General features: G+C 38.6%; 1 protein-coding gene across 3 annotated transcripts in view; it reads left to right on the forward strand.

Annotated features, from left to right (window-relative positions):
- LOC123527419 (uncharacterized) overlaps positions 1 to 26,083 on the forward strand; it is a 176,033-nt gene that overhangs the window by 146,500 nt on the left and 3,450 nt on the right. For 2 of the 3 annotated variants that reach the window (XM_053523311.1, XM_045306859.2), the window contains one exon: positions 15,344 to 15,503. The exons of the other annotated variant lie outside the window; for it this stretch is intronic. In XM_053523311.1, coding sequence (XP_053379286.1) covers positions 15,344 to 15,503 — 160 coding nt within the window. The remainder of the gene's footprint in view (positions 1 to 15,343; positions 15,504 to 26,083) is intronic. 3 annotated transcript variants of the gene reach the window in all.

Genomic DNA, 26,083 nt, shown 5'->3' on the forward strand with positions numbered 1-26,083 from the left:
TATGAAATTTGGTCAGAATGTTCATCTTGATGATATCTAGGTCATGTTCGAAAGTGGGTCACGTGCCGTCAAAAACTAGGTCAGTAGGTCAAATAATAGAAAAACCTTATGACCTCTCTAGAGGCCATATTTTTCATGGGATATGTATGAAAGTTGGTCTGAATGTTCATCTTGATGATATCTAGGTCAAGTTCGAAAGTGGGTCAAGTGCCATCAAAAACTAGGTCAGTAGGTCAAATAATAGAAAAACCTTGTGACCTCTCTTAAGGTCATATTTTTCATGGGATCTGTATGAAAGTTGGTCTGAATGTTCATCTTGATGATATCTAGGTCAGGTTCAAAACTGGGTCACGTGTGGTCAAAAACTAGGTCAGTAGGTCTAAAAATAGAAAAACCTTGTGACCTCTCTAGAGGCCATATATTTCATGAGATCTTCATGAAAATTGGTCAGAATGTTCACCTTGATGATATCTAGGTCAAGTTCGAAAGTGGGTCACATGCCATCAAAAACTAGGTCAGTAGGTCCAATAATAGAAAAACCTTGTGACCTCTCTAGAGGCCATATTTTTCAAGGGATCTGTATGAAAGATGGTCTGAATGTTCATCTTGATGATATCTAGGTCAAGTTCGAAAGTGGGTCACGTGCCATCAAAAACTAGGTCAGTAGGTCAAATAATAGAAAAACCTTGTGACCTCTCTGAAGGCCATATTTTTCGTGGGATCTGTATGAAAATTGGTCTGAATGTTCATCTTGATGATATCTAGGTCAAGTTCAAAACAGGGTCATGTGCGGTCAAAAACTAGGTCAGTAGATCTAAGAATAGAAAAACCTTGTGACCTCTCTAGAGGCCATACTTTTGAATGGATCTCCATAAAAATTGGTCAGAATGTTCACCTTGATGATATCTAGGTCAGGTTTGAAACTGGGTCACGTGCCTTAAAAAACTAGGTCAGTAGGTCAAACAATAAAAAAACCTTGTGACCTCTCTAGAGGCCATACTTTTCATGGGATCTGTATGAAAGTTGGTCTGAATGTTCATCTTGATGATATCTAGGTCAAGTTTGAAACTGTGTCAACTGCGGTCAAAAACTAGGTCAGCAGGTCTAAAATTATTAAAATCTTTTGACCTCTCTAGAGGCCATATTTTTCAATGGATCTTCATGAAAATTGATCTGAATGTTCACCTTGATGATATCTAGGTCAGTTTCGAAACTGGGTCAAGGGCGGTCAAAAACTAGGCCAGTAGGTATAAAAATATAAAAACCTTGTGACCTCTCTAGAGGCCATATTTTTCATGAGATCTTCATGAAAACTAGTGAGAATGTTCACCTTGATGATATCTAGGTAAAGTTTAAAACAGGGTCACGTACCTTCGAAAACTAGGTCAGTAGGTCAAATAATAGAAAAACCTTGTGACCTCTCTAGAGACCATATTTTTCAATGGATCTTCATGAAAATAGGTCAGAATTTTTATCTTGATAATATCTAGGTCAAGTTCAAAACTGGGTCACATGAGCTCAAAAACTAAGTCACTATGTCAAATAATAGAAAAAACGACGTCATACTCAAAACTGGGTGATGTGGGAAGAGGTGAGCGATTCAGGACCATCATGGTCCTCTTGTTAAAATTATTTGGCATAAAAGTTCCCTATAATGAGATGATGTGTCATGCGCAAGACCCAGACCCCTAGCTCCAAGGTCAAGGTCACACTTAGAAGACAAAGGTTAACAGGGTCTGTTTCTTGTCTGGTCTGGTCTGCTTTGCCATTTATCAAGGGATTTCATGTGTGTGTCAGTGCATCTGTGCAAATTTCTTGTCCGAGTTGTAACTCAGCCAACCGTTAAGGAATTATGTCTTCCATCCCCATCCCCACCCCACTGGGGGAGACATATTGTTTTGCCCTGTCCGTCCGTCACACTTCAATTCCAATCAATAACTGGAGAGAACCATTTGACCTAGAACCTTCAAACATTATTAGTTTGGCAGGGCTTATCGAGTAGACGACCTCTATTGTTTTTGGGGTCACTCCATCAGAGGTCAAGGTCACAGGGGCCTGAAAATGGAAAACCATTTCCGATCAATAACTTGAGAACCACTTGACCCAGAATGTTGAAATTTCATATGATGATTGGACATGCAGAGCAGATGACCCCTATTGGTTTTGTGTTCACTCTGTTAAAGGTCAGGGTAACAGGGGCCTGGACATGAAAACCATTTCTGATCAGTAACTTGAGAACCATTTGACCCAGAATGTTGAAACTTCATAATGAGGATTGGACATGCAGAGTAGATGACCCCTACTGATGATTTCAAAGTCACACTATTTAAGGTCAGGGTCGCAGCGGACAGAACATGGAAATCCATTTCCGGTCAATAACTTGAGAACCATTTGACCTAGAACCTTCAAACTTCATAGGATGATAGGACTTACGAAGTAGATGACCCCTATTGTTTTGGAGGTCACTCCATCAAAGGTCAAGGTCACAGGGGGTTGAACATAGAAAACTCTTTCCAATCTATAACTTGAGAATCACTTGACCCAGAATGTTGAAACTTCATAGGATGAATGCTCATGCAGAGTAGATAACCCCTATTGATTTTGGGGTCACTCTGTTAAAAGTCAAGGACACAGGGGCCTGAACATGGAAAACCATTTCCGCTCGATAACTTGAGAACCCCTTGACCTGGAATGTTGAAACTTCATAGGATGATTAGATATGCAGAGTAGATGACCCATATTGATTTTGGGGTCACTCTGTTAAAGGTTAAGGTTACAGGGGCCTGAACATGGAAAACCATTTCCAGTCAGTAACTTGAGAACCACTTGACCCAGAATGTTGAAACTTCATAGGATGATTGGGCATGCAGAGTAGATGAACCCTATTGATTTTGGGGTCACTCTATATAAGGTCAAGGTTGCAGTGGACAGAACATGGATAACCATTTCCAGTCAATAACTTGAGAACTATTTGACCCAAAACCTTCAAACTTCATAGGGTGTTAGGACTTACAAAGTAGAATACCCTTATTGTTTATGGGGTCACTCCACCAAAGCTCAAGGTCACAGGGGGCTGAACATGGAAAACCATATCCTCTCAATAACTTGAGAACCATTTGACCCAAAATGTTGAAACTTCATAGGATGATTAGATATGCAGAGTAGATGTCCCCTACTGATTTTGGGGTCTCTCTATTAAAGGTCAAGGTTACAGGGCCCTGAACATGGAAAACCATTTCCGGTCAGTAACTTGAGAACCACTTGACCCAGAATTTTGAAACTTCATAGGCTGATTGGACATGCAGAGTAGTTGACCCCTATTGATTTTGGGGTCACTCTATTTAAGGTCAAGGTCGCAGCAGACAGAACATGGAAAACCATTTCCGGTCAACAACTTGAGAACCATTTGACCTAGAACTTTCAAACTTCATAGGGTGATAGGACTTAAAAAGTAGATTACCCCTATACTTTATGGGGTCACTCCATCAAAGGTCAAGGTCACAGGGGGCTGAACATAGAAAATCTTTCCAATCAGTAACTTGAGAACCACTTGACCCAAAATGATTGGACATGCAGAGTAGATGACCCCTACTGATTTTGGGGTCACTCGATCAAAGGTCAAGGTCACCAGTGGCCTGAACATGGAAAACTGTTTCCAGTTCATAACTTGAGAACCATTAGGCCCAGGATGTTGAAACTTAGTGGGATGTTTGGACATGCCAAGTACATGATCCCTATTGCAGCCAACCATCAGTATCTCTTTGACTTTCGCTCCTGTCCCCTATTGACTTCTTGCCTATGGGGAGACATGCGCTTTTCTACAAAAGCGTCTTCTAGTTTTGAAATAACTTGGCATAAATGTTGAACATAGTGATAGGACATGTCATGCGCAAAGCCCAGACCCCTAGCTCCAAGGTCAAGGTCACACTTAGAAGTCAAAGGTTAACAGGGTTTGTTTTGTGTCCGGTTCATAACTCTACTATTCATAAAGGGATTTTGAAATTACTTGGTATAAATGTTCCCCATAATGAGACGACATGTCATGTGCAAGATTCAGACCCCTAGCTCTAAGGTCAAGGTCACACTTAGAGGTTAAATGTAAACGTCCGGTCCATAACTCTGCCATCAATGAAAGGATTTTAAAATTACTTGGTATAAATGTTCCCTATAATGAGATGATTTGTCATGCGCAAGACCCAGACCACTAGCTCCAAGGTCAAGGTCACACTTAGAAGACAAAGGTTAACATGGTCTGATTCTGGTCAGCTCTGCTATTTATCAAGGGATTTGAAAATGATTTGACACAGTTGTTAACCATATTGAGGTGTGTCACTCTTATGACCCGGGTCTGTCAGGTCAAGGTCACAAAATGATTCATACCTAAACTATTCTGGGTATATTTTGCGCAGACAATTGTAGCATTCTTGGGCACCAATAATAGCTCTTGTTTGTATAATCAATTGTAGATTTTTGTATATGCAAATTTTAATCCAAGTGGTGTGTTATAACATATTGTATATATAGTACAATATTGTTTATACATCTTTAACAGATATCAAATCATGTTGTTATACTGCAGTAGAGAAAATTAGGTGCCTTCCAGTAGGGACTTTGTGTGTTGCATGAAAATACTTCAAATGTACCCCATAATAAGACAATATGTCATGCACAACCTTCAGACCCCGAGCTGAAAAGTCAAGGTCACACATGGCATTCAAATGTTAACATGACATGAACAGGGTTTGTTTCCAGTCTGGGTTATAACTTTGTCATTGATCAAGGGGTTTTAATATTGCTTGGCACCCTTAATCAGACGACGTGTCATGCGCAACACCCAGAACCCTAGCTCAAAGGTCAAGGTCACACTTTGAGATCAAAGGTCTGTAAGGTTTTGTTTTTCCTTTCAGGTCCATAACTTTGTCATGCAAAACAGGATTTGAATATTACTTCACACAAATATTTCCCAGGATGAGACAACTTTTCATGCCTGAATTCCAGACCCTAACTGAAAGGTCAAGGTCACACTTGAAGGTGGAAGGCCAACAGTGCTTTTTACCTCTCCGTTCTGTAACTCAGCAATCCTTAAAGGGATTTTGATATTACATGGTACAAATGTACCCCATAATAAGACAGCATGTCATGCGCAACACCCAAACCCCTAGCTCAGAGGTCAAGGTCACAATCGGAGGTCAAACTTCAATAGGGATTTTTTCCTGTATGGTCAGTAACTCGGTCATCCAGAGAGATTTTAATATTACTTGGCACAATTTTTTTCCATAATGGGAGAATGTGTCTTACGCAGTACCCTCATCCCTAACTCAAAGGTGAAGGTGACAGTCAGAGGTTGAAGGTCAGTAGGTTTTTTTAGCTCACCTATCTTGAGCTTTTGTGATCACCCTTCATCTATCGTCCGTCTGTCGCTCGTCCGTCAACAATTTCTTGTGAACACGATAGAGACCACATTTTGCAATCAATTTTAATCAGACTTGCAGACAACTTGTTTTGGCATAATATCTTGGTTCTTTTCGAAAACTTGGCAGATCCCATCATGGGTTCCAGAGTTATGGCCCCTTAAAGGGCCAAAATTTGCTATTTTGGCTTTTGCAGCCATATAGAGACTTCATTTATGGTTTGATATGATACAAACTTGCAAAATATCTTAAACAACAATAGATCTTGGATTCCATGATGAATCCATCAGATCCAGTCATAGGTGCTGGAGTTACAACCCCTGATTGACCCCTGAAAGAGCCAAAATTTGTTAATATTAACCTTGTGAACACGATAGAACAAGTGACATTTTACAATTGATTTTAACCACACTTACACACAACTTAAGTCACAATTAGATTTTGGTTCCTTTCGAAAACTGGCTAGATTCCATCATGGGTTCTAGAGTTACTGCCCTTATCTTGATGATCTCCAGGCCAAGTTCGAAACTGGGTCATGTGGGGTCAAAAACTAGGTCATTCTCTCAAATCGAAGGAAATGCTTGTCAATACTCTAGAGGCCCTATTTATGATCCTATCTTCATGTTACTTTATAAGAATGTTTATCATGATTATTCCTATGCCAAGTTCAAAACTGGGTCATATGGGGTTAAAAACTAGGTCACCCGGTCAAATGAAAGGAAAAGCTTGTTAACACTCTTGAGTCACATTTATGACCCTGTCTTCATTAAACTTAGTCAGAATATTCGTCTAGATGATTCCTAGGCCAAGTTCGAAACTGGTTCATGTGGGGTCAGAAACTAGGTCACCGGCTTAAATCAAAGGAAATGCTTGTTAACACTCTAGCGGCCATATCTTTTACTTTTTCTTCATGAAACTTGATTAGAATGTTTATCTTGATGATTCCTTTGCCAAGTCCGAAACTGGGTCCTGTGTGGTCAAAAACTAGGTCACAACTCAAATCAAAGGAAAAGCTTGTTAACACTGTAGAGACTACATTTATGACCCTATTTTCATGAAACTTGGTCAGAATGTTTATCTTAATGATTTCAAGGCCAGGTTCAACAGGTGTTATCATGACCCTCTTGTTATAGAATTATGGCCCTTTCTTAATTTCACAAAATTGGCTATAGTGAAGAAATTTGATGTGTTCAACTCCTCATATACTTTGAAGGAATGTATTCAAAGTTGCTCAGTTGCAAAACCTTACCTGAATAACAATGACTATGTCTAAAATGATATTGCAAAATCTCCTCAAGTTATTGGATATAAATAAAAAGATGTGACATGACAGAAATATGAAACTTAGAATAATTATAAATTGTACCCGTGAAAATTAAAAGCCAAACAACAAAACTAACAGTTTCCATGACCTCACGTATTTACATGAAACAGAATTTTTTTAAATCCATCAATCCAGTCAATAACACTGTAGAACCAACAAGGTTTACATTGAATTCACACAGTCACTGGAATGTTTCCACTTGATTATGACAACAGTTGGAAGTTTTTCTGCTTCATTTTTGGTTGCGGGTTTATCTCGCTACCAAAGTTACAAGTGTATTTCTGACAATGATATAGCATCTTTACTTATTCCGAATCACATCCAAAGGATGCTCATGTGCTACACAAAATAGTCCCATTCATGAACAATGCGGATGAGTTATCAATGAACAAGCAGTTCTTATCCAACCTGTATCCACTCACACTGACCATTTAGATTATATATAGAGAATATTAGGTTACTGTTGGATAAATTTAAATTTATTAGGCGAGTTGAAGAAAATATATTAGGCGAGGCTGCTGCCGAGCCTTATATATTTTCGTAGACGAGCCTAATAAATTTAAATTTTTCAGACAGTAATCTAATATTCTATTTATCCTACGTGCTCAGAATATTGGGGAAAAAGTCGTTGGAAAGAGCAACAGCGGGCAGACTTGACGTCATATATAACGTTTGCAAGTACAATAAAATTTGCGGATAAAATTGAAAAATTGCAATTTTTAGCTCACATGTCACAAAGTGACAGTGTGAGCTTTTGTGATCGCGCAGCGTCCGTCGTCCGTCCGTGCGTCCGTGCGTAAACTTTTGCTTGTGACCTCTCTAGAGGTCACATTTTTCATGGGATCTTTATGAAAGTTGGTCAGAATGTTCATCTTGATGATATCTAGGTCAAGTTCGAAACTGGGTCACGTATGATCAAAAACTAGGTCAGTAGGTCTAAAAATAGAAAAACCTTGTGACCTCTCTAGAGGCCATATTTTTCACATGATCTTCATGAAATTTGGTCAGAATGTTCATCCTGATGATATCTAGGTCAAGTTCGAAACTGGGTCACGTGCCTTCAAAAACTAGGTCAGTAGGTCAAATAATAGAAAAACCTTGTGACCTCTCTAGAGGCCATATTTTTCATGGCATCTGTATGAAAGTTGGTCTGAATGTTCATCTTGATGATATCTAGGTCAAGTTCGAAACTGGGTCACGTGCGGTCAAAAACTAGGTCAGTAGGTCTAAAAATAGAAAAACCTTGTGACCTCTCTAGAGGCCATATTTTTCACATGATCTTCATGAAAATTGGTCAGAATGTTCATCTTGATGATATCTAGGTCAAGTTCGAAACTGGGTCACGTGCCTTCAAAAACTAGGTCAGTAGGTCTAAAAATAGAAAAACCTTGTGACCTCTCTAGAGGCCATATTTTTCACATGATCTTCATGAAAATTGGTCAGAATTTTTCATCTTGATGATATCTAGGTGAAGTTCGAAACTGGGTCACGTGCCTTCAAAAACTAGGTCAGTAGGTCAAATAATAGAAAAACCTTGTGACCTCTCTAGAGGCCATATTTTTCATGGGATCTGTATGAAAGTTGGTCTGAATGTTCATCTTGATGATATCTAGGTCAAGTTTGAAACTGGGTCAGCTGCGGGCAAAAACTAGGTCATTAGGTCTAAAAATAGAAAAACCTTGTGACCTCTGTAGAGGTCATACTTTTGAATGGATCTTCATGAAAATTGGTCAGAATGTTCACCTTGATGATATCTAGGTCAAGTTTGAAACTGGGTCACGTGCCGTCAATAACTAGGTCAGTAGGTCAAATAATAAAAAAACCTTGTGACCTCTCTAGAAGCCATATTTTTCATGGGATCTTTATGAAAATTGGTCAGAATGTTCATCTTGATGATATCTAGGTCAAGTTCGAAACTGGGTCACGTGCGGTCAAAAACTAGGTCAGTAGGTCTAAAAATAGAAAAACCTTGTGACCTCTCTAGAGGCCATATTTTTCACATGATCTTCATGAAAATTGGTCAGAGTGTTCATCTTGATGATATCTAGGTCAAGTTCGAAACTGGGTCACGTGCCTTCAAAAACTAGGTCAGTAGGTCAAATAATAGAAAAACCTTGTGACCTCTCTAGAGGCCATACTTTTGAATGGATCTTCACGAAAATTGGTCAGATTGTTCATCTTGATGATGTCTAGGTCAGGTTCGAAACTGGGTCATGTGCCTTCAATAACTAGGTCAGTAGGTCAAATAATGAAAAAACATTTTGACCTCTCTAGAGGCCATATTTTTCATGGGATCTGTATGAAAGTTGGTCTGAATGTTCATCTTGATGATATCTAGACCAATTTTGAAACTGGGTCAGCTGCGGTCAAAACTAGGTCATTAAGTCTAAAAATAGAAAAAGCTTGTGACCTCTCTAGAGGCCATACTTTTGAATGGATCTTCATGAAAATTGGTCAGAATGTTCATCTTGATGATATCTAGGTCAAGTTTGAAACTGGGTCACGTGCCGTCAATAACTAGGTCAGTAGGTCAAATAATGAAAAAACCTTGTGACCTCTCTAGAGGCCATATTTTTCATGGGATCTGTATGAAAGTTGGTCTGAATGTTCATCTTGATGATATCTAGGTCAGATTCAAAACTGGGTCACATGAGCTCAAAAACTAGGTCACTATGTCAAATAATAGAAAAAAAACGATGTCATACTCAGTTCAAAACTGGGTCATGTTGGGACAGGTGAGCGATTCAGGACCATCATGGTCCTCTTGTTTTGTTTCTGGATAAAAACTTTTGATATGCCTGGTTCGAGTCGTAAATTCGGCCAGGTCTTAAATATTCGGCCACCCACTTTAAAGCTTTTTTTCGAGCGTGATGCTTGAGAACGCATCTGTGTCATCACAAGCACTTGTGCTAGCAACAAAATCGGCAAAAAATAACAAGTTGAGGTGAGTAGAAAAAAAGTTGTCCTTCCCTAAAGTTGTCTACTCTAAATAGCAAATATTTTGTCTCGCAGGTCACGTGACGTCATCGCACACACTCGTTTATGCTGAGGCCCGGCAAGGGTTAATTATGCCCCCCTTCGAGGAAGGAGGGGTATATTGTTTTGCAGATGTCGGTCAGTCGGTCGGAATGTAGACCAATCCATTTCCGGATGATAACTCAAGAACGCTTGGGCCTAGGATCATGAAAGTTGATAAGGGAGGTTGGTCATCACCAGCAGATGACTCCTATTGATTTTGAGGTCTGTATGTCAAAGGTCAAGGTCACAGTGACCCTGAATAGTAAAACGGTTTCCGGATGATAACTCAAGAACACATGGGCCTAGGATCATGAAAGTTGATAGGAAGGTTGGTATTGACCAGCAGATGACCCCTATTGATTTTGAGGTCAGTATGTTAAAGGTCAAGGTCACAGTGACCCTGAACAGTAAAACGGTTTCCGGATGATAACTCAAAAACACTTGGGCCTAGGATCATGAAAGTTGATAGGGAGGTTGGTCATCACCAGCAGATGACCCCTATTGATTTTGAGGTCAGTATGTCAAAGGTCAAGGTCACAGTGACCCTGAAGAGAAAAACAGTTTCCGGATGATAACTCAAGAACACTTGGGCCTAGGATCATGAAAATTGATAGGGAGGTTGGTCATGACCAGCAGATGACCTCTATTGATTTTGAGGTCAGTATGTCAAAGGTCAAGGTCACAGTGACTAGGAACAGTAAAATGGTTTCCAGGCAATAACTCTAGAACGCTTGGGCCTAGTGTCAGGAAAATTGATAGGTTGGCCATGACCAGCAGATGACCCCTATTGGTTTTGAGATCATTAGGTCAAAGGTCAAGGTCACATTTGCCAGGAACAGTTAAAACGGTTTCTGATCTTCTTGTCCAAAACCATAGGGCCTAGGGCTTTGATATTTGGTATGTAGCAAAATCTAGTGGCCCTCTACCAAGATTGTTCAGATTATTTCCCTGGGGTCAAATATGGTGCCACCCGGGGGGTCACATGGTTTATATAGACTTATATAGGAAAAAACACTTTGAAAAACGTCTTGTCCAAAACCACAGGGCCTAGGGCTTTGATATTTTGTATATGACATCATCTAGTGGTCCTCTACTAAGATTGTTCAAACATTCCCCTAGGGTCAAATATAGCTCCGCCCTGGGGGTCACATGGTTTACATAGACTTATATAGGGAAAAACTTTGAAAATCTTGTCCAAACCACTACGGCTTTGATATTTTGTAATGTAGCATCATTTAGTGGTTCTCTACCAAGTTTGTTCAAATTATCTCTCTAGGGTCAAATATGGCCCCGCCCCAGGGGTCATATGGTTCATATAGACTTATATAGGGAAAAACTTGGAACCTTCATGTCCATAACTTACATCATTCAAATTTGGACCACATGTATAGATTTGAGTGGCAAGATGAACCTTGACATGAGTTGACCTTGATCTTGACCTAGTGACCTACTTTCACATTTCTGTAGCTACAGCCTTCAAATTTGGACCACATGCATAGGTTTGTGTACCGAAAAAAACTTTGACATTGTATTGACCTAGTGACCTACTTTCACATTTTTGAAGGTACAGGCTTCAAATTTGGACCACATGCATATTTTTTTGTTCCAAAATAAAATTTGACCTTGCTTTTGACCTAGTGACCTACTTTCACATTTCTGAAGCTACATCCTTCAAATTTGAACAACAAGCATAGTTTTGTGTACTGAAATGAACTTTGATCTTGAGATTGACCTAGTGACCTACTTTCACATTTCTGAAGGTACAGGCTTCAAATTTGGACCGCTTGCATAGTTTTGTGTTCCAAAATAAAATTTGACCTTGATTTTGACCTAGTGACCTACTTTCACATTTCTCAAGCTACAGCCTTCAAATTTGAAGCACATGCATAGTTTTGTGTACCGGAAAAAAACTTTGATCTTGAGATTGACATAGTGACCTACTTTCACATTTCTCAAGCTACAGGCTTCAAATTTGGACTGCATGCATATTTTTGTGTTCTGAATTGAAATTTGACATTGATTTTTACCTATTACCTACTTTCACATTTCTCAAGCTACAGCCTTCAAATTTGAAGCACATGCATAGTTCTGTCTACCGAAATGAACTTTGACCTTGAAATTGATCTAGTGACCTGCTTTTACATTTCTCAAGCCACAGCTTTCAAATTTTGACCACATACACATTGTTTTGTACCGAAATGAAATTTGACATTGATTTTGACCTTGAGCTAGTCTTGAAATTTGGAACATTCAAAAATGGCTCAGTGGACGGCACCAAGATCAGTCTGTAATCTCTTGTTAGGTTAATAGGTTAAAGGTCAAGGTCAGATTAAACCAGAATGGTAGAACTTTTGTTTACAGTGAGCATATAATTTCTGTTCCTTGTGCAATTACTGAATGCATCAAGGGGGGCATTTCGTGTTCGACGAGCTCTTGTTCAAATATAAACTTTATAACACGAAAAGAACATGTGCTAACTAGCATAACACGCGTTAAAACCAAGAAAATGAATATATTGTCCCTCAGCGTCACTGAATTTCCATGTCTACGTTGGTTTTTCACGTTGATGTCATTTCCTTTGAATTATCCATTTTGGGGCTGTAATATGTTTATGCATAATATAAAAAGGTGTTATAACAGCACGTGAGCGCGAGATTCTCTTTAGTCTCCTGTTGAAACAACCCAGAAAAGTGACAAAAACAGCAGTTTTATGCTAGAATGTGTGATAAACAGTGACGTAAAAATTAAACTACGTCGTGCTGGTGTGAGAAGGATGACAGGCGCTTTTTAAATCTCTGTTGGCAAATATTTCCCATGAGGTATGCTATTAAAAATTGATTACAGTTTGTTGAAAAAAAGAACAATTTTGGCTGTAGCATCAATTTATTTCAAAGAAAATGTTGAAAATATAACCAACTTTATGCTTAAAAAGTGGCCGAATATTTACAACCTCTAGAAGGTAAAATGTGGAGGCTAAACCTGTCAGTTATTTTAAGTGTGATTTATTGTTTACCATACTGTAAACGGCCGTTTATGATAACAATCAATGTTGCTTGTATCAAAGCACATATGGTAGAAATTTTGTACAAATCAATTGTATAACAAAAGAAATATTTATGAAAAACCGCAAAAAGTGGCAGAATTTACGACTCGAACCAGTACCACTTATTTTCTTAGTTAGAACATTTCCAATACAATGATAACGGTTTCAATGAAAAATTAGGAAAAAAATATGTTTCCAAAATTTCCGGCTGAAGTGCCGTAAAAGTGAAAATAGCAATAACTTTTTTGTTTCTGGATAAAAACCTGTAATTCAACCACTCATTTTCTAAATTCAAACATTTCCAATACAATGGTATCGGTTTTAATTTAAAATTTTGATAAATATGTGATTTCAAAATTTCCCGCAAAAGTGATATTTTGACACTGACTGAATAAAGCAAAGTTTCTTAGGCAGGCTGATTTTGTGCTATATCTTGTATAAGGGTAGGATACAAGATCTATCAATGATAAGGTATTCTAGTCCATGATTACATCACAAGCTAGGTCAGGCAGAGTTCATCTTAGATATGAGGCACATTAAATTTGTATTTGTTACTCATTGATGTATATTCATAGACTGGCATTTAAACAGAAAATAAATCTACCAAAAACCCGCAACCATCAGACATTTCAAGGCTTTGATTCATTTTGGGATAACTTTGTCATAGCTTTGTTGTTGGTCTAACACTGGATCTGCATGATCCTTACAAAAGCAAAATAGAACAATTATAGCATAAAGTCATGATATATTGTTATTCTTATGAGTGTATATGCATTAACTGGATTCTGTTTGAATGGCATGAACAACACTCAAGAACTATCATTGATTGAACCACAATTATTTTGTGGTTTTATACCTATCAGTAAAAAGGTAGTATTTAAAGATACCAGTTGAAAGTTGTTGTTGGATTTAACGTCGCACCGACACATGATAGGTCATATGGCGACTTTCCAGCTTTAATGGTGGAGGAAGACCCCAGGTGCCCCTCCGTGCATTATTTCATCACGAGCGGGCACCTGGGTAGAACCACCGACCTTCCGTAAGCCAGCTGGATGGCTTCCTCACATGAAGAATTCAACACCCTGAGTGAGGCTCGAACCCACATCGATGAGGGGCAAGTGATTTGAAGTCAGCGACCTTAACCACTCGGCCACGGAGGTCCCTCCAGTTGAAAGTGGTTTCTACTAGAAGTTAATCATTTATATTTGATTACTATTAAACAATATACTTAAAATGTCAATTTACCTCTGTAAAAATTGTTTTATTAACATACAAACATCTGATCTGCTGTTAGCTTTTTATGGTTTTGGAAACCTTCTATCATCCTAAAGTTCCTGACTTAGTGTTTCGCAGATATGCCAATTCTGCACAAAAAATATTGTCCAGCAGTTCTAATTTTGAGTATTTCCACATTTTAACTGCTCATCACTGATGACTGCAATTGACTCAAAGTGTTTAATGAGCGTCAAATTTTAGAAAGTCTGGTATTTTGAGAATACAGAATTCATGCAAACTGATACGCATACATTCATATGCTGGTAAATAAGTGCTAATGGTACAAAAATAATATTGCAGTAGCAGATTATATTATAATCCTAATTTCTATAGAATGTACGGGACAGTTTTGAGTGATTTTGTGGTCTAAGTCAGGTAGACATACTCATTACTTTGTCTATTTGATACATGCACTCGCTGCACTTGGGTATCAAATAGACCTGATCACTCATTGTCTATTTGATACATGCACTCGCTGCACTTGGGTATCAAATAGACCTGATTACTCATTGTCTATTTGATACATACATGCGCTGCACTTGGGTATCAAATAGACATTCTCATTACTTTGTCTATTTGATACATGCACGCGCTGCACTTGGGTATCAAATAGACATGATCACTCATTGACTATTTGATACATGCACTCGCTGCACTTGGGTATCAAATAGACCTGATCACTCATTGTCTATTTGATACATGCACTCGCTGCACTTGGGTATCAAATAGACCTGATCACTCATTGTCTATTTGATACATGCACTCGCTGCACTTGGGTATCAAATAGACCTGATCACTCATTGTCTATTTGATACATGCACTCACTGCACTTGGGTATCAAATAGACATGATCACTCATTGTCTATTTGATACATGCCCTCGCTGCACTTGGGTATCAAATAGACCTGATCACTCATTGTCTGTCCAGCACTTATTAGTAACAACTATTATTTAAATCTCTGATTAGCTGCAGAGAATATTGGAGCTGTCTCTAGGATAAGGGTGTGAATGCCTATATAGCAGCAGGTCAATGCCGTTAAAAACTTGGTCTTAGTTATGCAACTTAGATAGAAATATCAAAATTTAAGAATGCTTAGTGAAATTCTAACAAGCCTTAGGCACCCGGTGGTTATATAAATAAGTGTAAATGATCAGATGATAAAGTTTGGAACAAATCAGTTACAAGATCAAAATCTGATTGACCATCTTTAATAGTCACATTCTTGCATCAATACTCTGTATGTTAGTGAAAGATTGACCTGTTCATTACAGTGTTTGATGTATCTGCTGAACCCAACTATGTAACAACCCTAGACTGTGAGGAGACTAGGAGGATATTAGATATTTGCTGCAATAGACACAAAAATGGAAATATTACCATAGTAACAGCTGGGTTAGATTTACAAGTCTGGAAACAGGTTTCAACAGGAAGGTGAGGATGGATCTTTCAGATTGTAACTTGATAATCACCACCTTTCTATCAACTAACAGATTGTAACTTGATAATCCCCACCATTCTATCAACTAACAGATTGTAACTTGATAATCCCCATCATTCTATCAACTAACATATTGTAAATTGATAATCACCACCATCCTATCAACTAACAGATTGTAACTTGATAATCACCACCATTCTATCAACTAACAGATTGGATTTTCACTTGATAAAAACCACCATTGTATCAATTAACAGATTGTTACTTGACGATCACCACCATTTTATCAACTAACATATTGTAACTCGATAATCCCCACCTTTCTATCAACTAACAGATTTTAACTTAATAATCACCACCATTCTATCAACTAACAGATAGTAGCTTGATAATCACCACCATTCTATCAACTAACAGATTCGATTTTAATTTGATAATCACCACCATTCTATCAACTAACAGATTGGATTGTAACTTGATAATCACCACCATTCTATCAATTAACAGATTGTTACTCGATAATCCCCACCATTACATCAACTAACAGATTGTAACTTGATAATCACCACCATTCTATCAATTAACAGATTGTGACTTGATAATCACCACCATTCTGTCAACTAACAGATTGTAACTTGATAATAACCACCATTCTATCAACTAACAGATTCAATTTTAACTTGATAATCACCACCATTCTATCAACTAACAGATTCAATTTTAACTTGATAATCCCTACCATTCTATCAACTAACAGATTGTAACTTGATAATCCCCACCATTCTCACTGCAGAAAATGGTTCCGTATACGGGAGTGTACGCATTCCGTATACTCCTAATATACGGGCGTATACGGAAACATTTTTCCCGTATATGGAACATTCCATATACGGGAATCCCGTATTCTTTAATTGGACATTCATGTTTTTCTCACATGGATTCGTTCATTCATACTTAGCATAAATATGTTTCAACAGTTTATGTCAGTATTCAAAGTTAGGGATTGTCAAGGTCCAAAAGTATGTTTAAGGCGTAGGTTTTGACCATACTTTCAGGAAAGATACCTTTTATATGATATTCGTATATTAGACATATACGGGACCGTATACTCCCGTATATGCACATATTTTTCGCAGTGTCTATCAATTAACAGATTGTTACTTGATAATCACCACCATTCTATCAATTAACAGATTGTTACTTGATAATCACCACCATTCTATCAATTAACAGATTGTTACTTGATAATCCCCACCATTCTATCAACTAACAGATTATAACTTATTCTATCAACTAACAGATTGTAGCTTGATAATCAGCACCATTCAATCAACTAAGAGTTTCGATTTTAACTTGATAATCACCACCGTTCTATCAACTAACAGATTTGATTTTAACTTGATAATCACCACCATTCTGTCAATTAACAGATTGTTACTTTATAATCCCCACCATTCTATCACCTAACAGATTGGATTGTAACTTGATAATCACCACCGTTCTATCAACTAACAGATTGTAACTTGATAATCACCACCATTCTATGAACTAACAGATTGTAACTTGATAATCACCACCATTCTATCAATTAACAGATTGTTACTTGATAATCCCCATCATTCTATCACCTAACAGATTGGATTGTAACTTGATAATTACCACCATTCTATCAACTAACAGATTGTAACTTGATAATCACCACCATTCTATCAATTAACAGATTGTTACTTGATAATCCCCATCATTTTATCAACTAACAGATTGGATTGTAACTTGATAATCACCACCATTCTATCAACTAAGAGATTGTAACTTGATAATCACCACCATTCTATCAACTAAGAGATTGTAACTTGATAATCACCATCATTCTATCAACTAACAGACTATTACTTTCTGTCAAATATTGTACTTATGTCTCCCACATCACTGCGTGATGGGAGACATATTGATTTACTCCTGTGTGTCTGTCCGTCTGTTCGATAACTAGCCAAATTGGCTGAGACACTTCAGAATTATGGCCCTTTAAACATTGTTTTTGATAATCAAAGCACTGAAAGTCTGATTGGGTTGTATCAAAGTGGTTGGTTTTGATAATCAAAGCACTAAAAGTCTGATTGGAAATTAAGAATATATAGGGAGTAGGGTTTACGCCTGAACATTTCTCATCTGATCTTATACTACTATTCAGATGATTAGGCAGTTGTGGAGACATGCGCTTTTCTCAAAAGCAGTTCTAGTTTTACTGTAGGCCTTCATACAACTAACAAATTGTAACTTGATAACCTATCAGTTAACAGATTATAACTTGAAATTTTTTTAGCTCACCTGTCGTGTATTATTATTGTTATTATTATACCAGATTTATATAGCGCCCTTTTCATGATAAACACGTTCAAAGGCGCTTTACATATAGCAAACGCAGCCACACAGGGCGCGAAATTCATCCTCTACTAGTACAGACAGAGCGACCTGACCAGAAGGACAGAGTAAGATAAAGCCCCCAGAACAGATAGAGAGAAATCATTTTAGATACAGGCCTGTCCGGCTAACTTAGCCTAGCTCTTTGCGACTAGACAGTCTGGTTCTTTAACATGCCCGGTGTATAGCACCGATACACGCGAAGCCGTTTTTCCTGGGAAGAACCAGTACAGGCCTCTTAGTTAGGTGGGAGACACTCAAGAGCATCTCAGAAATCCAGTGTATGGACCGGGATTCAAACCCCGCCGAACCTCTGGATTGACAGTCAAGTGTGTTACCACTAGACCACCGGTGCACCTAAACCTATGTAGTGACAAAGTGAGCTTTTGTGATCGCCCTTCGTCGTCCATTCACAATTTCTTGTGAACACGATAGAGACCACATTTTGCAATTGGTTTTAATCAAACTTGCACACAACTTGTATTGGCATAATATCTCGAATCCTTTCGAAAACTGGCCAGATCCCATCAAGGATTTCAGAGTTATGGCCCCTTAAAGGGACAAAATTTGCTATTTTGGCTTTTGAGCAAGATAGAGACCACATTCTGCAATTGATTTTAATCAAACTTGCACACAACTTGTATAGGCATAATATCTCGGTTCCTTTCGAAAACTGGCCAGATCCAATCATATGTTCCATAGTTATGGCCCCTTAAAGGGCCAATATTTGCTATTTTGGCTTTTGCAGCCATAGAGAGACTTCATTTATGGTTTGATTTGATACAAACTTGCAAAATATCTATCTTGGATTCCATATATCTTTAACAACCATAGATCTTGGATTCCATGATGAATCCATCAGATCTAATCATAGGTTCCAGAGTTACGGCCCCTAATTGACCCCTGAAAGAGCCAAAATTTGTATATATTTACCATGTGAACACGATAGAAGTGACATTTTACATTTGATTTTAACCACACTTACAACTTAAGTCACAATAAGATCTCGGTTCCTTTCGAAAACCAACTAGATCCATTATGAGCCCACCAGCTTAGCTCAGTAGGGAGAGGGTTGGTCTACGAATCGCGGGGTCGTGAGTTTGATCCCCGGGCGGGACCCGGTATGTTCTCCGTGATGGTTTGATAAAAGACATTGTGTCTGAAATCATTCATCCTCCACCCCTGATTATTCATGTGGGGAAGTTGGCAGTTACTTACAGAGAACAGGTTTGTACTTGTCTGACACCGGATATCCAGGTTGATTGTCCGGCATGAACCTGATTTATCCCGGTGTAATCCCGAGTGACCCTGATCATAGCCGGTAGTGCCCCGATGACCGCCGGTAGCATCCCATCATAGCCCTGCTGTGATCCGGTGACACATCGGCGCCTACCGGTGTTTACTCAGTAGCATATAAAACAGGACGCACATCGATCCCCATAAGTTATCTTGTAGTCACTTGAAGCGAAACATCATGCCGAAGACCAAGAAATCTGCCAGAAAATTGACACCAGTGGGAAACCAAGTTGAAGACGACTCTACTGAGAGGCAAACACAGCCCAACGGACAAAGACTCTGCTGGAAGGCAAAAATCTCCCTCCCCAAGCTAGGATTTTCAGTGTTTTTATGCCCCCACTTTGGGGGGGGCATATAGATTTGCCCTTGTCTGTCCGTCCGAAAATGTTGTGTCGCGCCTAGCTCCAAAAGTATTTGACGTAGAGTCACAAAACTTTACAGGAATGTTGGTCAGCATGTGTAGTTGTGCACCTGAGGTTTCGCATCCGGATTCATTCAGTCTTGTAGGAGTTATGACCCCTGACTTTGTAAAAATTGGTCATTTTAGTGTTGTGTCGCGCCTAGCTCCAAAAGTATTTGACGTAGAGTCACAAAACTTTACAGGAATGTTGGTCAGCATGTGTAGTTGTGCACCTGGGGTTTCGCGTCCGGATTCATTCAGTCGTATAGGAGTTATGGCCCCTGACTTAGTAAAAAATTGTCATTTTAATGTTGTGTCACGCGTAGCTCCAAAAGTATTTGACCTAGAGTCACCAAAGTTTACAGGAATGTTGGTCAGCATGTGCAGTTGTGCACCTGGGGTTTCGCGTCCTGATTCATTCAGTCGTGTAGGAGTTATGGCCCCTGACTTAGTTAAAAATTGGTCATTTTAGTGTTGTGTCGCACCTAGCTCCAAAAGTATTTAACGTATAGTCACAAAACTTTACAGGAATGTTGGTCAGCATGTGTAGTTGTGCACCTGGGGTTTCGCGTCCGGATTCATTCAGTATTGTAGGAGTTATGGCCCCTGACCTAGGAAAAAATTGTCATTTTAATGTTTTGTCGCGCGTATGAGGGCTGTTCAAAAATAACGTAGACTTTTGCTGTCAAATGTTGCATATTGTGTAAAGAGCAATGTGAACTATATCGTTGTAATTCGGAATATTTCTGTAATTTGGTCATATATTTTTTGTAAATTTTTTGCTGATAGGCGAAGCGCGTCGAACGTTCTTATTACCATAGCTACGCATAACCGGCGCAGTCGCTTTTTGATCTATCGTGACTTGAATTCGATCGCTAATGTTCGCACTGATAGTATACTTGTTTATCCCCATCATTTATATGACTGAAAAATTGTTGAAAAAGACGTTAAACCCGAACACACACACACTTGTTTATTCAAAAATATGTCAAAGTGCAGCAACACGTCGGGGCGACATGCACCTAGAGTATGGCGTCATTCCGACGTTGGAGGCAGAAGAAAACAACATTTAAACTAAATGAGTATTACTGTTTATAATACATGTAATGTCGTCATCGACTCGCATAGATAATAAGACAGTTGCTTATTTATGGAGAAATTTTGGCGAACAGCAAATGAAATTCATAAACTAATGAAGCAGATGCCACAACAATGTTCAGTCATCTGTGTCTTTATCTTCAAGTGGAAGAAACGATTCTCAAATGGTCCAGAATTGCTTAAAGAGAGCGAAGATGTAGGGAGAAAACGGAAAATCTGCAAATGGACGTTAACGCCAATATAGATAAAGACCAAGTGCTCACGTAGAGTACCCTGTCCGAGTTGCGTGGCATAAGTGTTCATACATTTTTATTATTCTAACCAAACAATTTATTATGACTTAAGTATTGCTCATGATGATTTATAAAATAAATTTAGAAATATGAATTAATGCAAACTTAATGAAAGCATCACAATGAAGGCACGATGTCATTAACGTCGTTGAAACATGATTGCCGTGTGCCGGGTCCATGTAGATAACTGTTTTCGAGGAGGCGTAACTCCTAATTGCATGGTCATAATCATGTCAAATTTGCAGTGCAGTTAGTAGAAAGATTGCAAATCATGATGGTATATTTCTTGTTTTGCTTCATTACAGTATATAAAAGTTAGAGAAAAAGTGTACGTTATTTTTGAAGAGCCCTCGTAGCTCCGAAAATATTTTACCTACAGTCATTACGAAGAGACAGGTATCTAAAAATCTCAAGAAAGCATATATGTTTATATGTACATTATAATTATATGGTTATTTTTTGCATTGTTTTTTTAAATAGCAACATATTGTTTTCCCAAAGTTGATCTGTGTCCTTTGTAATGTAGTGGGGGCATCTGTGTCCCATGGACACATTTCTAGTTATATACTATATCATCATATTACCTTATGTCACTGCAACTTCACCGTCTGTTACCGTCGTAGAGCCATGACCTCACCTTCTGTCACCGTCGTGTGGTCGGAAATAGCTGGCACACACCTAGTTAAACCCGGACAGTCTGTTGTAAAACGGGGTTTTACGGGACTCAACCGGTGGTTTGCCAGCATTTTCTGGCTATAACAGGGAGTTAATCGGCGAATAAACCTGGGCTTACCGTAACTTGCCCTACCCACACTGGTACAAGATGGAGCCATTATGTGCTTTGCTTGCGCCGTGCCGTCCCGGGGCCAAAGTTTGCCACAGCTCAACCGTGTATAAAGCGATTGCCAGTGACCCCGGATTACTAGGGAATATCATGGTAGACACACGGTGGATATCCGGTGTTACCTCGGAAATTGCCAGCATTGCGCCGATATTGCACGGAATAGGCCGGTTTGGTAATTTTTCCCAGTGATTCCTGGTTGAATTTATCATTTTAAAAAAAACGGGGCTGTTTGCTGGTTCGACAAGGTTTATCAAGGATCTTCCCGGACAATCACGGAATCCTCAAGGTTGTACCCATTTCAACAAGGTTGAACAAGGTTTATCCTGGATCACTGAATGGGGATAAACTGGGAGACCAAACTATGACAGTGAGATCGTGGCTTAAAGTTCTTTAGAATTTGTGTTACATATAACAAAAAAAGTATTTCACCTAGAGTCATTAAAAAAATGTAGGAAAATTGTTCAGTGTTTGTGTACCTGAGGTTTTTTATTATGCCAACAGGCATATAGATTTAATTGTCTGTTTTTTTGTCCACCTGTAGCCCACATTAAAAATGACCCAATTTAGTTCATACTCACACTCACACTCATCAATCCTTGTGGCAAAACCTACAAACTGAACTATATATAAATGACCTTGACCCTCATGTGACCTTCACCTTTAAACTGAAAACCTTAATAAACAACATTTTTGGCCCTACAGCCCACATAAATGACCCAATTTAGTTCATACTGACACTGAACAAACTTCATGGCAAGATCTACAAACTGACCTATATATAGATCACCTTGACCTTCATGTGCCAGTATGAACCAGATTGCATACAGCTCACTTTAATAAACTGATTTAGTTCATACTCACACTCAACAATCCTTATGGCAAGACCTACAAATAAACTATAAATGACATAGTGATCATTACTGGACAGTGGTCAAGATTGACATTAAACTACCAAGATGACCTTGACCTTCATCTGTCCATACAAACCAGATTGCCTACAGCCCATATTAATGACCTGATTTAGTTCATACTCGCGCTCAACATCCTTGTGGCAAGACCTACAATCTGACCTATATCTAAATGTCCTTGACCCTCATGTGACCCTCACCTTCAAACTTAAAACCTAAATTAACAATATTTCGGGCCCTACAGCCAACAATTATGACACAATCTAGTTCAAACTCACACTAAACTAATCTTTGGCAAGACCTACAAACTGACCTATATATGACCTTCATATGATCTCACCTTAAACTTCAAGAAACAACACCTTTGGTCATACACCCTGGGGCATGATTTGCATTTTAAAAAAGCAGCTCCTTGTTTTGTCAAGCCTGCTTGCAGAGCGTGAAGACATAGTCTCGGTGTATGTGCATTATTGCATTAGTGCATGCTTGCATCCAGATTTTTTCGTCCTGACAATGACTTTGACATAATGGAGCAATCTTATTTATATTTCGATTAATGGTTACCTCAATGAGACAGAGTATCATGTGCAAAGCCCAGGTTCCTACCTCAAAGGTCAAGGTCACACTAAGTCTTGGAGGTCAATGTCAGATCTTGTGTGGGCCGCAACTTTGACATGCATGAGGGAATCTTATTTATATTTGGCATGAATGTTTATAAATGTTTACCTCCATGAGTCACATGCAGATGCAGGTTCCTGTCTCCAAGGTCAAGGTCACAATTAGGGCTTTAAAGGTCATTTTAGAGCTTGTTCAGGCCATAACTTTTATAAGTATTGAGCAGCCTTTTTGAGCAAACCTGTCACATAGTGACAAGGTGAGCTTTTGTGATCGCCCTTCGTCAGTCGTCTGTCGTCCATTCGCAATTTCTTGTGAACACGATAGAGACCACAGTTTGCAATCAGTTTTAATCAAACTTGCACACAACTTGTATTGGCATAATATCTCGGTTCCTTTCGAAAACTGGCCAGATCCCATTATGGGTTCCAGAGTAATGGCCCCTTAAAGGGCCAAAATTTACTATTTTTGGCTTGTGAACAAGATAGAGACCACATTTTGCAATCAGTTTTAATCAAACTTGCACACAAATTGTATTGGCATAACATCTTGGTTCCTTTCGAAAACTGGCTAGATCCCATTATGGGTATCAGAGTTATGGCCCTTAAAGGGCAAGAATTTGCTATTTTTGGCTCGTTTTGTTTGTTTGTTTTGGGTTTAACGCCGTTTTTCAACAGTATTTCAGTCATATAACGGCGGGCAGTTAACCTAACCAGTGTTCCTGGATTCTGTACCAGTACAAACCTGTTCTCCGCAAGTAACTGCCAACTTCCCCACATGAATTATCAGAGGTGGAGGACTAATGATTTCAGACACAATGTATTTTTGGCTTGTGAACACGATAGAGGCAACATTTTGCAATCAACTTTAATCCAACTTGCACACAACTTGTATTGGCATAATATCTTGGTTCTTTTCAAAAACTGGCCAGATCCCTTTATGGGTTCCAGAGTTATGGCCCCTTAAAGGTCCAAAATTTGCTATTTTGGCTTTTGCAGCCATATAGAGACTTCATTTATGGTTTGATTTGATGCAAACTTGCAAAATATCTTCAAGAACAATAAATCTTGGATTTCATGATGAATCTGTCAGATTCAGTCATAAGTTCTGGAGTTATTTTATATCTGATTACCTCCCCTGATTTTAAACAAAATGGATTTATATCAGTAAGTACTTATAGGACTCATTGTACCCTCCGACAACAAAGTTGTAAGGGGGGGTATACTGGTTTCAAGTTGTCTGTCTGTCCGTAGACGCAATCTTGTGCGCACCATCTCTCCTTATCCCCTTGACAGAATTTAATGAAACTTCACACAAGTGATCAGTAACAACAGTAGTTGTGCATGGGGCATGTTAGGTTCTTTTAGAAAAAAAATTTGCAGAGTTATGGGACTTTGTTTTTTTGTTACTATACTATATACATAGACACAATCTTATGCGCACCATCTCTCCTCATCCCCTTGACACAATTTAATGAAACTTCATACAAGTGATCAGTACCAACAGTAGTTGTGCATGGGGCATGTTAGGTTCTTTTAGAAATAAAATTTGCAGAGTTATGGGACTTTGTTTTTTCATTACTATACTATATACATAGACACAATCTTGTGCGCACCATCTCTCCTCATCCCCTTCACACAATTTAATGAAACTTCACACAAGTGATCAGTAACAACAGTAGTTGTGCATGGGGCATGTTAGGTTTTTTCAGCGACAAAAATTGCACAGTTATGGGACTTTGTTTCTTGTTAACATACTATGTACATACAATGTACAGTCTGCATATGCAATCTTGTGCGTGCCTATTATCTACCAAACCCTTGCACACAATTTAATGAAACTTCACACAAGTGATCAGTACCAACCCTAGTTGTGCACGTCGCATGTTACATTCTTTAGATAAATATTCTGCATAGTTATGGGACTTTGTTTTTTGTTACTATACTGTATACATACAGTCTATATACATACAGTCCACATAATTATGCAATCTTGTGTGCGTCAAATTGCAATGTACTGTGTCAGTGCATGCGGGGGGTACATTCATCACCTTTAGTGATAGCTCTAGTTTGAAATTTCATTATTGTCATTAGTTGGACTGAGACAAACATGGTAGATAACTATGGACTGATTTTATGTCAAATTACCGCCCTTTATTTCAAATTAAAATGGGTATATCTCCGTAACTAGTGAAGATACTGATCTGAAATTTTATCAGATGGACTTGGACAATCAGTGAAGATACATATTGACTGAATTTATGACAAATTACCTCCCTTTATTTTTTATATAAATGAATATACCTAGCACCTTCTAATGAGATTGGTTTGAAACGTTATTTATGTCTTCCATGGTAAGAAATTTCTACTTTTACTTACTTTTCTAATATATTGTTGTAAAGGCTTGTACTTTCATTATTGTCATTAGTTGGACTGAGACAATCATGGTAGATGCTTAATTATTAGTCCCCTGCTGGTTGAAAACCAGTTTCGGGGACTATAGGAATGCGCTTTTCTGTCCGTCCGTCCGTCCGCAATTTCGTGTCTGGTCCATAACTCTGTCATCCATGAAGGGATTTTAATATTACTTGGCAAAAATGTTTCCTATAATGAGACAATGTGTCATGTGCAAAACCTGGACCCCTAGCTTAAAGGTTACAATTGGTCACAATTGGAGGTCAAAGGTCAACAGGGCTTTT

Source organism: Mercenaria mercenaria, chromosome 14 (assembly GCF_021730395.1).
Source record: "Mercenaria mercenaria strain notata chromosome 14, MADL_Memer_1, whole genome shotgun sequence".
Classification (NCBI taxonomy): domain Eukaryota; kingdom Metazoa; phylum Mollusca; class Bivalvia; order Venerida; family Veneridae; genus Mercenaria; species Mercenaria mercenaria.